We start from the raw sequence: 17,628 nt of genomic DNA, 5'->3' as shown, positions 1-17,628 counted from the left end.
GTACCTATATACACACACACGTGTATGTATGTGTATGTGTGTGTATATGTATAACAATCTACTACATATCAAGTAAAATTTCTGGATAGATCATGCCTAAAGGACTTATCCAACAGTAGAAAAACACGTAATGAACCAATTCTGGTAAGAAGAGATAACATTCAATGTGAGAGAGCTTCATATTTGTATAAGTCAACACTTGGCTTGAAATTTTCATTGTATAATAAGGGTTGTAGTTGGGGCAGCAATGATATATCTCTGAGCACTGGGTGATTGGGGAGGGGTTAAGGAGAACTTTGGGTGGTTTTGAGAAGAGCTGGAAGAGGAAAAAGCAGTTTTGTTTGGGCCTGAAGAGTACTTGACATCTCCATCCATTTGATAGGCAGCTGCTGGAATATGATAAGGATAGGCAACAGGCTTTCTGTGTAGGGAGGAGGCAGAATTGCCATTCAATCAGGAGAGCTAGGTTGCACCTCAAGCTCTGCCACTAACTACCTGTGTGGTCTTTTGCAAACCCTGACCCTTCCTGGACCTCAGTGTCCTCATCTGAAAAATAAGATGGTCTTCAAGGTCCTTTGTAACTCTTATATTCTAAGATTCTATGGCACTCAGGAGAGCATTTGGCTGAACCAAAGCTTGTTTATGTACTTGGCCTGACAAAAGAGACAAAAATGGCTGATCAAATCTCCAGTGGCATAAGGGACAATAAATTGTACCCAGTGAAGTCCTTAATAAATAAGTACCACTGTACAGATCTCTCCATTCATAGGTGCTTGCCAAAGATGCTAAGAAGTTATTTTTTAAAGTAACAAAATTAAAGACCACGTGACATGAATGCAATATTTACCTTCAAGAAAAAAAATCTGTTAACTTTTAGACTCCCCAAAATGTTTGAAAATACATACAATGTTAAACATTTGAAGATGATAGAGTATGGAGAATTATTTTCTACCACCCCCCACCACCACCAAAGTTTAAATTTTGATAAGCTTTATGGGGGAAAATAGCATCTTTTATCTGGAATAAAATCTTCAGCAACTAATCTAATCTCCTGGTAGAACAGATTGTCAAGTTTGGTAAACTGAAGAAGGAGGGAGGTCTGTGAGTGAATAACACAGCTAATAATAACCTGGGAAAAGGTGGTCTAGAGACTAACCCATACAGTTATTAGTTTTTCAAATGGCCAGAGCATTGTTGTTAGAACATGATTATTAATAGATATCAGCACAGAAAGCATGGCCAGAGGGATCTATGTGGGGCTCAGCATGGATTTGGTCATTTTATCATTGGCCTGAATAAAACTGAGAACATATGTAACTGAATGGCTGGATTACACATTAGCCTCTAGAAAACAAATGAAACCTAGTCCCCAGGATACCAAGAGAGTGGCAGCAGAATATGGCAGTGTTGGATCTGTAGATAGAGGACCTGGTTCACCTTCCAGCTTGGCAACCAAACCTCATCTATCTCTTTAGGCCTTAGTTTCTTCATCTGTAAAATGAACGGACAGGGTCTTCTCTAAGGTGTCTCCTTGGTCTAAATTCTATGGAGCTCAAAGTCTTCTATAAGACCCACTCCATTGCGACTTTTCTTGATATTGTGCCTTGCCCCTTTAACCCAGCCACAACGAGTGAAGGAATGAATGTTTGTTCATTTATTAAGTATTTATTATGTGCTAAACACTGAGGATGCAAAAACAAACAGGCTAGATAATCTACAAGTGTTCTCCTTTCTCCCTGTCCTTATGGCCTTCCATTTGTACCTCTTTTGTGAATTTACCAGGTTCATTTCTGTCTTGTAGTTATTATGACTTATCTTTCCTGCTGGACTGTGAAATCCTTGAGGGCAGAAACTATGTTGTTTTCATCCTCCCCCTCCCCCCCCCCCCCCCAGTGCCTAGGATACATAGTTAGCAACTTTGGGGCTGGGATTGAAAGGCTGTCTTTAATGGTTCCATGATAACCCTGAAGGACATCTCCAATGGAATGCATCAGGAATCTGTGCTTGGCACTGAGCTCCTTAGCATTCATTCAACAATTATTTATTAGTTGCCTACTAAGTGTTAGGCACTGTGCTAAATACTGAAAATACAAAAACAAAAACATTAATAATTTTAAAGACACAGATGCTACTCAACAAATTTGAAGATGATGCAAAACTAGGCGGATGACAAATTCAAGATTTTTAAAGAATCTTGGCAGGCTGGAACATTAGGCTGAATCTAATAAGATGAAATTCTATAGGGACAGATGTAAAGTCTTATACTTGGGTTCAAGAAATTGACTTCCCAAGTACAAGACAAGAGGAGCCATAGATCTACATGTATACACACATACATACATGTGGGTTTGTATCTTCAAAAAAGATCTGGGGGTTTTCCTGGGAGCTCAATACGAGTCAAAAGTGTGATATGGCAGCCCCTAGCCCCTAAAAAATGCAAATGTGTTCTTGAGCTGTTAGGAAAGTCATGGCTTCCAGGAATAAAGAAGTAATAGTCCTATAGCCCTGGCCCTAGTCAGACAAATTCTGGACTAGACCGTTCAGTTCTGGATACCATATTTAAGAGAAGATATTGCTGATATGGAGAATGTTCAGCCGAAGGCTAGTGAAGGCCTCTGACTCTATGATCCTTCAGATCAGCAGAAGAAATTGGTGATGTTTAGCCAAGAAAAGAGTTAGGCATCATATTGTAGCTTTCTTCAAGTATTTGAAATGGGATGCTTCAGGAGATAGTGAGGGGGCTCCCCTTCATTGGGGTTACTCAAAGAAAGGCCTAATGGCCTACTTGTTCAAAATGTTATCATAGGAATTCTTTTGAGGCTTGTGTTGAACTAGATGGGTGCTGAGGCCCCTTCTTACCCTGAAATTCTGTGATTCTTTGATTCATAAAAATATGTTGAATTAAAATTGTTAGGGGACTGATTTTGTACACGACATAAAAAAGGTCCAGAGATCACTTTGGATATAGTCCTACTGTGTGTTGGCAATGTGATCCTAGGTTTACAAAGCAAGCAGTACTTCGGGAGACAGTTTAGAATATGGTCACTTTTTTGTCATTGCTGTTCCCAAAGGGTTATAAGTAAATTCAATGGTTTTAAGTCAGTTCCTATTTTGAACAGACTAGGTTACAGCTATCTAAAGGAGTGCCCGGTAAAATCCTTTATAAAATGAATAACTATCCTGTAAACATCCCATAACTAATCTTCTTTGCAATCTGGATCTTTATATATCGTACTGAAATTCTTTAAACTGAAGTTCATGAATATTCATTTTTGCTCAGATAACTTACGACAAGAAATCTTAGGAAACACTAAAGAGAGCTGTGGAACAGTTCAGAAGAGAGAATGCTGCAAATTAGCTGGAAGCTGGGTGCTAATGAAGAGGTAAAGGGTCTAGAATTTGTACAGCCCAGAGAAGACTGAGGGGGATACAGTGAGTTTCATGAATATGAAGCTCTGTTTCACAGAGGTTGAAAACTACCTCCCCCAAGAGCAGAAAAAGAGATGAGAAATTGGCTCTCATTAAACTCTAGCCTGTGGATTTAGACTAAACACAAGGAAGAACTTCCTGAGAGGCAAGCAAGGGGTGGTCATGGGTTGAGGCATTTCCTTTTCTGAAAGATTCTCACTTCCTAGGATGGTTTTGGTCAGGTTCTACAAAGAAAGCAAGGAGATAGGTTTATCTATCCCCTTCTACTAGCCCAAAGACTCGAATATATTTTTAAAGTACAAAAGCAAAGCAAAACAAAACAAAAATCCTTGAAAATTGCCATCTTTTTCCCTCTTGAAAAACACCTTGAGTTCAGGATTTTGTGGTTTCCAGTGCCTTCAAACCATGTTTCCCTGAACTTCCTTTTCTGCCTCAGGTCATAGTTACACCAGTAACTTTTCCAGAGTAAACAAACCAAACCACAAAAGCCAGTCACTGCAAAGAATAGCTTGTTTGAAAACTGTCTACTGCTCTAAGGTACTCTCACTTTTACTGATGGGACCCAAAGAAATGCCTCAATCCACTAGGGCCCCTTATTAATATGCAAATTATTCTTTATACCTAGACTAAATCCCTCAAGCTAAAGTGTAAGCCAATTACTACTTTGCTCTTTGATCAACTAACCAAGCATTAAAAAAAATTTCCTACTATGTTCTGGGTAGCACAAAAGTGAGATAATTCCTGCCCTCAAGAAGCCTACATACTACTCTATCATGTTATATACTCTGCAATATGCCTCCTTGCCTCCCCTTGCCCAAACCTTTATCACCACAAACCAGTATTTTTTCTGCTACCCAAAGCAAAGCCTATCTGGGAATGGAAAGACAATTCCACAAATAATCTTTTGCTTCCCACAAGCCTTCAAAAAAGGAAGCGTATCAAGATGGCCTGGGAGGAACACCCTCAGGAAAGGATGACTCAGGACTCACTGCTGGTCTTCGTGTAGAGCCGAAGGAGGTCAGTAAGGAAGCTCTTCTTCACCACAGCAGTGCTACTCAGGTTCTCCTTGTCTAGGATCTTCAAAAAGGCATCCAGTTCTGTAAGCAGCTGTTCTAGGGCTAAAAGAAGAAAAAAAGGGCAAGAAACAATTATAATAACAGTGTAAAAGAAAGGCTGTGTGGGATGCTGACTGAAAGGAGGAGTAGACTGAGCCAGGAGACCAGGTTCTAGTCCTGACATTGTCAATCTGTGATTTTGGGGTGAGAATCTTCATGTGTCTCTGTGACTCAGTTTCCTAATAATAATAATTTGTCTGAAACAGGATTTGTACTCAGGTCTATCTGATTCCAAGTCTGGTTCTCTAGCCATGACATCATTTAGCTGTAAATTAAGAGGTTTAATAATATGGGTCATTCTAGCTCTAAACATTCTCTGATTCTAAGTTTGGGCCTGGCTTGGTAATAAGAAGGAGATCCAAGAGAGTTCTTCAACCTGTTCACCTTTGGATTACAAACTACCCCAGGGACCCTCTTGTAAGAAAAAAAGAATTGCTAGTCTAGTCCTGACCACTAGGTGGCATATAATTTCAGGAAAGTCAATGAAAATAAACACTTGACAGGTTCTGTGGAGTTGTGGCATTAGAACTCAGAAATCTTGGATGGAATGTTAAGAGTTGGAAGCACCCTTAGAGACTGCCGAGGGCAACCCCTGCCCCCAAATACACACATTTTACAAATTAGGAAATGGGGTTCCTTAGAATTCATGGCATTTGATGATTTCTTTTCTTCTTTTCTTAATTTATACAACCAAAGAGTAACACATAGGATTTCAAAACCTTCCTTCCTCAGAGTCTGAATGAATGTAGCCCGATACTTGTATGGATGAGTCATTCTCATCCTCAAAATAAAACACAACCACTTTTTCATCACCTGGAAGACTCGTTTATCCACTACTGCATTTCTTATATGAGAAGCAGACCATACCAGGCTTTTCTGAATTTGATGGACAAGAATTAATTTTTGGCCAGAGCTCAGACTAAATAGTAGGGAGAAACTGGCACTTTTTTGCAGGGAAAAGTATAGACAATGAAGTCTCACAGTAATTGACAGCTTCTATGAGCTTCTTTCTTGGGCATTTTTATAAGTAATCAACAAGAAGCAGAATGGTTCTAGTGTAGAGATGACACTAAGTTATGCTAGGGCATCATGCCAACCTACTGGGGATAAAACATGAGTACACCTGGCACAAGCATGTTATTCATTATGTATTTCATTCATGACTGACAAAATATTTTATATATTTATATATACATGATGTCCCAAAATGTTTTAGTGCAGTAGCTTAGAACTTCACTAAGAATTTTGGGACCAAAGAATGCTAACTTTTTTGATGTCTCCACTGCCTTGATCATTTTAGTTGCCATTAAAGTTTAAAACTGCAGTAAGACTTCTGGGACACCCTGTATATTATTTGTTCACAGATGTCTATCATGAATCTCTAGGTCAGGTACTATGCTAAACAATTTGATCTTCATAGCCTTGGTAAAAGGCAAATCAGGTATCAGAAAAGTGAAATTAATGAAATATTTAATATGCGCTTATTATTGGAAAAGCACTATGTTAAGCTGGGGTGTATCCCTATCTGTATGATAGAAGAATAGGACTGTCCCTGCTCTCAAAGAGTTCACATTATAATGGGAGAGTCTGCATGTACAGAAGGTTTTTGCTACAAGCCAGAAGGAAAAGTCCCATGGTCCTTAGGTTGCAGTAGCAAAGCAGATGTTAATTATTCTTTAATGTGATATTTACTGATAAAATGATACCACTTTCTGATGTAGGACTGTTTTACAGTACGCCAAGGACTTTGGGGCAAGAACTCTCTTTTCTAGCTCTTTAGTAACTGTGACTGTAGCCTCTCCAGGAGCAGTGGCCTGGCTGCATATCCCAAAGGGCTGCTTCCCAGAGTTATGGCTATGGACACTGGGCTAGAAAGGCTCTGTCCAAAGTTCCCTTGGCTAATAAGCATCAGAGAACTGACTTGGACCAAGTTCTTCTAATTCCAAGGCCAATCTTGATTCTACTAGGCCAATCTATAGAGTATGTCCTAGTGTAAGAGACTATATGAATACATAGAAACGTGGACAAAGATAAGTAAATCCAATGTCATTACATTGATGAAAAAATACCCCTAATTATACTTACAGGATACTAGTTTCCAACTATTAGTTGTAAGGCAGTGTGGAACAGTGGAAAGAGCACTGGATTTGCAATCAGAGGACCCAGGTTCAAAACCCCACCTCTATCACTAACTATCTGTGTTCCATTGGGCAATTTATTCAATCTCTTTGGGCCTCAGTTTCTTCCTATGTAAAATGAGAGGTTAAACTCAATAGCCTGTAAGGTCCTTTCCAACCCTAAGTCTACAACCTTATGATGTGAGTTAATACCAAAGAAAAAAGATCATGAAATCACTGTAGGCTATCCCTTGGACTACTTCAACCAAAAAGTTATTCACAACAGTCCATCACTAGGAAGAATGTATACATAGGCTGCATGGCAAGAGAGGGTAGACAGCCAACTTTGGAGTCATGAAGATCTGGGTTTGAGTTCTCCTTCTGACACATACTGGTTGTGTGACCTTGGGTAAGTCATTTAACTCCTCAGTGTCCTAGGCAACCCTCTAAAAATACATTCGATGAGTTGCTGAACAACAATTGGCAGATGGGGTTTCCACATAAGAAGTTGCCCCTCCTCCTACCCCCTCCTTCATGAAATCATAAGTTCAAGACAAAGGACAAAAGCCAAAGCCATGCCATTCCACCCAGAAGTTGTCATTCCACTTCAAGAAAGATATATTGGAACTGGAGAGGTTCCAGGGTAGGGCAACTAAAATGATCAAGGCAGTGGTGAACAAAAAAGTTAGCATTTTTCAGTATGGAAAGATGATAAATAAATTGATAAAAATTTCTAAATTGTGATAAAAAGTGGTATAAATTGATAAAGATAATTGTGAAGTATACGTGCATGGGGATGTTTCAATAATTGCTAGGATATGAAGTGAAGTGAATACTTTTTGAAGTTTGAAAAAAGGGGACAGAGCACCATTTGTTTTGGGAGAACATGGAATATGTGGAAGAGAGTAACAGCAGGAAAGAGTGGGGTCAGATTGCTGAGGGCCTTCAATACCAAGCAGAGCAGTATGGACTTGGCTTGGCAGATCAGAGGCAGTGATGTGCCCAAGACCCAGCTTAGGTGCTACAATTGCCATCCAGCCTTCCCTCGTTGCCTCTCTTTCTGCCTTCTCAGATGAAGGTGATCTCTCCCTCCTCCAATTTCTTTAGAGCATGAGGTTTACCACCCTTCCCCCCTTATCACTTTCTATTTTGTTCATACTTATATCTGTGTACATGCCATAGCCTCCGCTCCCCACCTGTTTGTTTGTAAGCTCATGGCTCGAGCCATTTCGTTTTTCACCTTGGTAACCCCAGTGACTAGCACAAGGTCTTTGGTAGAGTAAGTGCTTAATAACAGTCTGTTGAATCGAACTGCAAATCATAGCCTAATATACTACATGTCATTTAAATGGCCTCTCTCCATGTCCCTTTCATAAGGATGGGGAAAATGAGAGACAAATTATAAGCTATTGCCCAAGGAAAAGCAAAGTATAAATGTGGGATTCATTTGACAAGATATAGAAAGCAAGAGTTTCTCAGAACCACTTTAAAATCTGGTTCTGGCTGAGTAATTCATGTAAGTAAAAATGCCAGATCAACCCAATTACTACCACAATAGTAAAACACCTCCCAGGAGTCTGGAAAGGGACTAGCTTTAGGAGGTCCAGAATTCCAACATGTACCTCCAGTTGACAAGGTCATTATCAGTGAACACTTTCTTCTAGAGTTAATTTGTGAAGGATGGTTTTAATCTCTAACTACCCTTCCCAACCCCTTCCTGGAACTCCTTGCTCTAAGATAAGGTATTTCATTCTCTTCTGATGCATCTCATAAACTCATAGAATGTTACAGTTAGATAAGACCTTAAAGGTCATCTAATCCAGTAATTCTCAACATTTTCCAGTCCCTATACTCACTGGCCTTCAGAAAACCTTGCTATATCCCTTATTCAATATGAAAGGAAATTAAAACCTAAAGTTCATAAAGCACATGCATATGAAAATAGATTAAGTAATTAAAAAAACTTTATTAGCAAATATTCCATCCATTTCACAGGGTCAAAGGGGAAAACTGAATAAATGGGGGACAGCATAGGATGCAGGAAACTATAGTTAGTCTTTCACAACATGACTATTATGGTTATATATTATTATATTGAATCACTGTCTAAAGGAGGGGGCTGAGGAAGAAGGGAGAGAATTTGGAACTCAAAGTTCTAAAGACAGATGTTAAAAATTGTTTTTACATGCAACTGGGAAATAAGATATACAGGCAATGGGGTATAGAAATCTATCTTGCCCTATAAGAAAGTAAGGGGGAAGGGAATAAGGGGGAGAGAGTGGGGTGATAGAAGGGAGGGCAGACTGGGGAAATGGGCAATCAGAATACATGCCATCTTGGGGTGGAGGGAAGAGAAAGATGGGGAGGAAATTTGTAACTCAAAATCTTGTGGAAATGATTGTTGAAAACTAAAAATAAATTCATTAATCTTCAAAAAAAATATTCCATCCATTTCCTCTTGATGAGCTTCTCATACCTCCTGGGTTCCCAACCATGGTCCAAGTCAGGAACACCTTATATAATGCAATTCCTTCCTCATATAATACAACTGTCTCCTCAATTTATAAGAAACTGAGGTTCCACTGGCTTGGGCATTCAGGCTCTCTCTTTGATTCTATGTTTTGTACTTCTGAATTTGCTATAGTAAGTGGCTCTCTGGCCGGAATTGGCATTTCTAGGTAAAGAAAGACAGTCTAGGGTATAATGTGAAGATCAGTTCAGTGCTTCTTTCCTTTCTATGTTTCTCATCCACCTCTCTACAATTTTCCTCCTCACTTTGCCTATGCCTCAATCCTGTTAGTGGCATACATAAGTAATTATTTTCTGTACTCTATTGGTGAAACTTACTCATTCATATTCATTGAGCACCTACAGAGAGGCTGTTGAGCCCTGTTGTTAAGAAAAAAGATCTTTAAGTGCCCCACTGACCACCACACCCCAGAAGCTAGGCTGGACCTGTATCCAATAAGGTTCAGTAAAAGGTACTCTTGGTAAACAAAGTCCTCATCTGCAGATCAACAAAGGTTTTGCAACTCTTAGGATTAGAGTCTTGTTTGGGAGTTCTTTGACATTAAATGACCTGGCCAGGATCACCCAGTCAGTGTGTCAGAGCTGGGAACTCAACCAAGGTCTCTTTGGCTCCAAGGCTGGTTCTCTATCCACTGTGCTTGGATGGTCCTCAGGCAGTGATGTGCAGTTTTACAGTATATTTACAGTTCAGAGAAACCAGAGCATCAGGGCTCCTTTCAAGACTGTCTCCTCATGCATCTCATTAAAGGAAGAAATCAGCGTCTTTTCCTGACCCAAAAGGAATGCCTCCATGGCCTGTTTCTATTCAGAAGTCTCTTTGATCTTAGTGGGATAGTTTGCTTCTGAACTTGATACCTGCAAAAATAAACTCTCCCTGAAATGAATATCTCCATTCACTCCAGTAGGGTGGGAGGGTTGGGGGGAGGAAACACAGGAACGTGGGAACAGAGGAGGGGAAGAGGAATTTGTATGTTTCAATAAGGAAGCAGTGATAAAGGGAGAAAATGTGAATAACAACAAATTTGGACTCGGGGTGTTTATGAGAAGAACCTAACCAGTCTTCAGAATGAATATGAAGGAAAAAACTAACTCACCCTGCAAAGACTGGATGACATACAGAGACGTATCAGCCGTCAGCTGGTTCTTTCTCATATTCTCTCTCTCTCTCTCTCTCATCAAATACAAATAGTAAACATAAAGGACTGAATTCTCTCTCTGAGATATCAGAGTTCAGAGAATTTACTTCTATCAGTTCAAACCAAGGGGATAGAATTTCCTTCAAAGTGAACTATGAAAAACGTTGAGCAGCAAGATTGATGATGACCCTTATTATTTCAAGAACAGAGTAGAGAGGGCACCAAGTGCAAAGCAAGGAAAAAAACCAAGTGGGTAATCCCGGACGGAGAAGACAGAGAAAGGAAAGCAGAGCCGGTGGCTGTCTGGTCTCTGTCCTTCAGTGTCAGCGGAGCACTTTCATTAGCTCCCATTTAAAAAAATTTTCATTTCAAAGTCTTTAACTTTTATTTAAATCTTTTCAAGCCCTGTAACTGACCGAAGTTTGTTAGGAGCATCAACTCAGCATCAGTCCAAGAAGTAAAATGAACTACAGACTGAACCCAAACAATAAGCACTCGTTTCAAAGGTGCCTTTATAACAATCTTAGTTAACATCAATCAGGTTCTGTTTTGTGATGCTACTAAGAAAGTGCTTAGCACAGTGTCTGGCACATAGTAGGCGCTTAATAATAAATGTTAACCGAATTGACTTGAATATACCCAAGTAGTAGGCTTAGCAATGAGAAGAATTCAAGGGAGACATGAGAGGGCCCCTGTCTTGAGAAGGTGACACTCTTGGAAAGAAGACCGATACATGTGGAATAATTACTGGATAAAACAATAGAGCATAAGAGTCATAGGGTTACAGCAGATTGGAAAGAGCCTGGGAGTCAGAAGACCTGGGTCTTATTCCACAATTCATTTTACGTAGGTAATACCCAGCAGGGGTGGGATTGACCCTGGTCCTATTTCCAAAAGTAGTATACAACACTCACTTCCTAAAATGTTTTTTTTTTTTCTCACAACTGAGGGTGAGTGTGTAGGCAGGAGTAAATAGCATAAGACTCCCTCCCGCCCCCACCTTTGTACATATGAAGAGACCAAGACATTGAGAGGACAATTAGACTTACTCATACTCATACAACTGGTATGCCTCTGAGCTGGAATCTGAAGCTAGGTTTCTCTTGAGTTCAAGCTCAGGACTGCTTCCATTACTGCACACTCATCTTTGAGGCCCACCTGTACCTTTAACATTCTATAGTACCAAAACTACTTGAGGTACCCTAGACCAGAGGTGCCAAATTGCTGCCAAAAGGCCCCCACCAGCAAACTCCCCAGTGTGACTTGAACCAAATCAAAATGTAATGGGGAAAAGTTTAACAAAATTTTTTAAATACAGCATAAACAATGTTAATCTGTAGGGTTTTTTTGGATTTTTTTTTGGTGCAGAGGCAAGGCAATTGGGGTCAAGTGACTTTCCCAAGGTCACACAGCTCATAAGTGTCAAGTGTATGATGCTGGATTTGAACTCAGGTCCTCCTGACTCCAGGGCCAGTGCTCTATTCACTGTACCATCTAACTGCCCCAAATCTGTAGTTTTTTAAGTCAATATGCTGTCCACAGGGATCTTTCCATTTCTATTTGAGTTTGACATCACTGCTCCTGGTATTCAGAAGTCAGTGCCTGGCTGGAGCAGGTTGGGGAGGTCTTCATGGAAAAGGTGGAAATCAAATGAGGTCTTGAATGAAAGGTGAGATTTGAAAGGATGGTTCTTTTCAGATATCTGGGAATTTTTTAATGCAATGAAGACATTCATGGAGCTAAAGAGCACCATGACACTGTGAAAAGGCTTTGGACACAAAGAACCCAAATTCAAACCCTGCTTCTGTCACTTCCTTTGTGACCTTGTCACACTCTTGAGATCTCAGTTACCTTATTTGTAAAATGAGGTCCCTCTAGATTTGTAAGATGAGGCTCCCTTGGAGGTCCATTCTAAATAAAGGTCTGTGATCCATGCTCCTAAGATTGATGGGATAAAACTAGGCAAAATAATAATAAATGGAGGGAAAACAGGAAAACTTCCCCTTGCTTTACATTCAAGTAGACTAAGTGCATTAATGTGAAGGTTTCTCTCTTCTGAAAGCCAGATTATAGCAAAGATGGGAGTCAGAGCCTACCAAATCCTCTCAGGCTTTTAAGATTTTCCTATTCCTTTTTACACACATTGTGTTTTTATGCAAACAAAAACTGAAACAGTTTCTTTTCCCCTTGAATTGACCGGCACATTCCTGAGGCTGTAACTTCCTAAAAGCTGCCTTTTCCAGTAACCCTACCTAATTAATTCCTGCAAAACAACCCACTGCCCACGTGATCCTAAGCACAGAAGCCAGCAACTGGGAGGTTGCTAGGAGGGCCTTTTCTTCTCTTGGGTTGGAACTCAGACACTTGATGACACATGAGCAGATCCACACACGACCTCTTGGCAACAGACCCTGATGGTCTCCACAAAGGAGAAGGGAAGCCTTCCAAGGACACATCTGCAGTCTGGTCACTGCAAGGATGATCGTGTAAGATCAAAACAGCTGATTAGGCAGATTCCCATGATTTAGGGGCAAACAGGAGGAAATTAGGACAGCATTGAATCTACAGAAAGTCACTCTTCCTCATTGAGATTCCTGAAATTCTGATTTACCAGACCAAGGGACAGCAGAGATCAGCCTTAGAACTCAGTTCATAGTCATTAAATAAGGACACCTGATAGTAATTAAAAGGGTCTTCTGTACTCTTCTTTCCTTTCAGCTTTGCCCTTGATTGAAGGTCAAGAAATTAATGCTTTACAAGTCCAAGTTATACTTCATTCATGCTTCCCTGCTTTGAAATAGTTGTTTCTCATATGAAACAGAAAAAAGGCTCATTTGGTACAGACACAAACCATTACCCCCTTCCCTCTAGTTTTCATTTGAGTCTTGATTTATTAGTTCACAAAGATTAACCCAGTAATTTCTGGGTCACATGAGAACTATTACATGTACTACATAGGTCCCAGCCAGCTTTCAAGGACAACTTCTGTCTTAGCAAATAAAGGCTTGAATCCTATCCTCAAGCCTGAGTTTGACAGAGCTAGTAAGGTAAGACTGGTCTGAAGATATGAGCTATATTTCTTACAAGCATAGTAACTTCTATAGATCACCTTGATCTACAGAGCCACTTGGAACAGCAGAAAAAATTACAGATCTGGAGTCACAGAATCTGGGTTCAAGTTCTGACTGATACTTACTTTGTAACCTTGGGCAAGTTACTTAACCTCTTGGAGTAAGGGACCTTTGAGATCTCTTCCAGCTCTGAAGTTATGGCCCTATCACCTTAATTTCTTAATTGGGGGCAGTTAGTTGGTGCAATAAAGCAATGGACCTGAAGTCAAGAAGCTGCAGACACTCAGTGGCTGTGCACCTCTGGGCAAGTCTTTTAACTGCTGTCTGCCTCAGTTTCCTCATCTGTAAAATGGAGATAGTAATAGCACTTACTGGCAGGGTTGTTATGAGGCTAAAATGACCTAGTATTTGTAAAGTACTTTGCAAAACTTAAATGGCTATATACATATATGCCAGCTAAGAGTAGCTATTATTAATCCCCCCCCAAAAAAAAACAACTGCCCTGTATGTAAATACTTTAAAGAAAACCCTCCAATTTTTTTGATGTGATACTGTGGTGCAATGGATAGAGCACCAGATTTGGAGTCAGGGAACCTCAATTCAAATCCCAGCTCTCCTACATACTATCCATGTGACCCTGGGGAAATCACCTGGCCGGGCTTCAGTTTGCTCATCACAAGGACACTGGACTAGATGCTCTCTCAGGAGAACATCTCTTTCCAGCTCCTTCTCTATGAGCCCATCGATCCCTCCACACAGATGGCAACTTCTCTAGAATTTAGTGTTTGAGAACTGCTATGGACAAAAAAATTCCACACCCTTTAGATAATCTAGAACTTAGCTCTGAGATCTAATCTGGTCAGCCTGCTAAAATACAACCCATCACCAAGCCCACATTCAAAACCCTCTCCAGACTGGTGGGATCTATCAGAGTTTATACAACCAGGTTATCAGTCAGCAAAACATTTTATCCCTCTTGAATTCTAAATTTGCAGTATTCAAGGTTTAACTATATAAATCATGGCAATTGGTTCTAGCCTAGTAGAAATATATAGTGCAAACTCAAAGAATGTGACTCCCCAATGGGGATTCATTATTTGTACTAATCTGAACTGGAGTAGCCTTGGAGAACTCAGTGTCAACTCCATGACATGATTAAGCATTGGAACAGGATGTCTAGACTGTCCCCTAAGAGAGAAAATGCTAGATTCATTCAGTTATCAGGGAAGAGTATTCTTGTAGTAGATAAAAACTAGAAAAGTCTTCTCCCTTCTTTTTCACCCAACCAAATCTTACTCATCATGGTTCCCCCCACCAATGGTTGTAAGATTCAGTTTCCTCACTATGCCCAAAGGGCTATAAAAATGTGCATACCCTTTGATTCAGCAATACCACTTCTAGGGCTGTATCTCAAAGAGATCATACAAATGAGAAAAGGACCCACATGTACAAAAATATTTATAGCACAGTGGCAAAAAATTGGAAATTGAGGGGATGCTCATCAATTGAGGAATGGCTGAACAAGTTGTGGTATATGAATGTAATACAATACTATTGTGCTATAAGAAATGAAGAGCAGGCAGACTTTAGAAAAACCTAGAAAGACTTCTATGAACTGATGCTGAGTGAGGGGAGCAGAACCAGAAGAACATTGTACACAGTTACAGTACATCGTGTGATCATTAACTTTGATAGACTTGACTCTTCTCAGCAATGGAAGGTTCTAAGACAACTCTAAAAGGCTCATAATGGAAAATGCTATCCACATCCAAAAAAAGAGTTACAGAATCTGAATGCAGATCGAAGCATACTATTTGCTCTCTCCTTTTTGTTTTGTTTCTTCTTTCTTTTGTGATTCATTCCATTGGTTATAATTCTTTACAACATGACTAATGTGATAATGTTTAATATGAATGTATATGTAGAGCCTATATCAGATCACATACCATCTCGGGGAGGGAGGAAGGGAGGGAGGTGGAGAAAATGTAAAACTCAAAAGCTTGTGGAACTGAATGTTCTAAAATAAAAATAAATTAATTAGAATTTAAAAAAATTTAAAAAAAGATTCAGTTTCCTTCTCTGTAAAAAGAGGATACTTATAATACCTATGTTACAGGACTATAACGGGGAAGTATTTTACAAATCTTAAAGTGCTTGTGGAATTTTGGTAGGTTGGTACCCTTCCTTCAAGGATCAGCTCCAATCCCTCTCTGTGAACTCTTTTCAGACCACCCTAACCCAAAGTGATTTCGCCTTCCTTAAAACTCCTGAAGCACTTGTCTATTCACTTGACATTTATTATACATTTATTCACATCTGTATTATTTATTAAGATTTAATGTATGTGTATATTCTCTTTTCAACTACATAGTAAGCTTCCTGAGGACAGTATATATTCTCAGTGCCTAACACATAGTAATGTGCTCAACTTTTTATTGACTGGTCCTTATAAGTATTTAGGAAAAAATAAACAATAAAGCCTCAGAAATGACAGTCATCAAGGGGAAGGTTGTAACAGTCTCCCATACCCCTGTGGTCCTTCTTTCTCCAACTAGGCCATATCGAGTTCAGAATAACAGGCCATTCCTTAGCAGAACATGTCTGTATCACTGAATGGCTGTAGGGAGGACTTTCATATTTCCTTTCTCCCCCACATTTTTTCTTTTTTATTGCTTTTCCTCATCTTCCAGTGGAAGGGTTGGGGTAATAATTATGTTGTTCATTCTGGAAACTGAAGGCCCTTGTGAGTGCTTTCCATCACTGTTCTGTTAAAGTTCAGAGTTCTCTGGTCAGGGCTGACAGCTCGTCAATAAGATTCTTGTTTAAAACTTCCAAGGCCCACGCAAATCTGCTTCAGTTCAACTGTTCAATTCATTGGCTGTGACCATTAAGAAGCTTTGTCTCTTCAGCTGGCCTCCTCCCCCAGGTTTTCTCATCTTGAGGTAATCTTGTTTTTTGGTCACTGGGTTCACACCCTTAAACTTCTCATCACACCAAAAAAGTTATTCTTCAACTGTTTCCCTGCTGTTTTACACACATATTTATATTTATTCAGCTGCATTTTCTGGAGGCCCACAATAGAGCATGATTTCCCCTCCAATATTAAAATAGTCAGATGTGTACATTTCTTATATTCATACTTTTCCTTCCTTCCTTTCTACCTCTCCTTTCTCCCTCTCCCCCTTTTTTTCTCTCTCCTCCTCCCCTTCCCTCCCTTTCCCCTCTCCACCTCCTCTTTCTTTCCTATGCTCCTTCTCTTTCTCTCCCCCTGTCCCCTTCTTGCTCTTTTCTCCTCTTTGACCCCTCCTCTCTAATACACACATACACCCCTCCTGGCCTGGGTAGTTTCGCCCTTCTGTGGGCAACCTGGTCGCACCCTACTAACTAGCCTTGCCATATTAATGCCAAACATAGTGCAGCTTCTAAACTGGCAAAGCCCACTGGAGTTCAGAACTCCTGAGCTCAAGGGATCTCAGCCTGGGATTCTAGACATGCATCATAATAAAGATGAGGAAACTGAAGCCAGAAGGACTAAGGGCCTTGTTCAAGGTCATCGATGTTGTACATGGCACTTTGCTAGGTGCTTTCTTATAGGACTTATGATACACCACCTTCTGTCCCCTATGGTGGTTATTGGCACTTTTGTCTTCTATCACTCTACTAGACAGAACCTGCTGTTATATACGGTCAAGACCACTGAGTTTAGAGCCAGAAGACCCAGGTTTGAATGCTGGCTATGCTATTTATCAACAGTATGATCTGGGTTGTCTGTCACCTTTCTGAGCTTCAGGAATGAGGACACTGGACTAGCTGACTTCTATGGTACTTTTCTCACTCTAAATTCTGTGACCTAATGATGAATGATGATGATGAAAACCATGAAGGTGGTCACCTTTGTTTTGTATTGTCTGTTGACTGAATAAAAGAAAAACATTTCACAAAAACTAGCTCTGTCTACAAGTCAGTGGGTATACTTTTTTGGTGAATCTAAGTACTTTGATTCAGGATCCTTGAGGAAAGGTTTGTTTTCAGAAAGTTTCTATACTCTGTCAAAGAGAATGCCACCTGCCAAATGACTCCTTGTCCAAAGGAGTGAAATACTTTCCAAGTGAAAAAAACAGCCCTCAACAACTTGGGAGTATGGGAGCTTCTGTGCAGGCATGACAAGCCCCAGGATACTCTATATTCTCCCCTTCAGTTCTTTTATCATTCCTCAAACTCATGTCTAGCG

The 17,628-nt window shown here is 40.1% G+C and overlaps 1 protein-coding gene across 2 annotated transcripts in view; it reads right to left on the bottom strand.

Annotated features, from left to right (window-relative positions):
• The window catches only part of AFAP1L2 (actin filament associated protein 1 like 2), a 147,400-nt gene that overhangs the window by 68,968 nt on the left and 60,804 nt on the right, over positions 1–17,628 (bottom strand). For both annotated transcript variants that reach the window (XM_036736132.1, XM_036736133.1), the window contains one exon: positions 4,419–4,547. In XM_036736132.1, coding sequence (XP_036592027.1) covers positions 4,419–4,547 — 129 coding nt within the window. The remainder of the gene's footprint in view (positions 1–4,418; positions 4,548–17,628) is intronic.

Source organism: Trichosurus vulpecula, chromosome 8 (genome assembly GCF_011100635.1).
Source record: "Trichosurus vulpecula isolate mTriVul1 chromosome 8, mTriVul1.pri, whole genome shotgun sequence".
Taxonomy (NCBI): Eukaryota; Metazoa; Chordata; class Mammalia; order Diprotodontia; family Phalangeridae; genus Trichosurus; species Trichosurus vulpecula.
The sequence above is the reverse complement of the archived record's forward strand: the minus strand, read 5'-3'. Positions and strand labels throughout refer to the sequence as shown.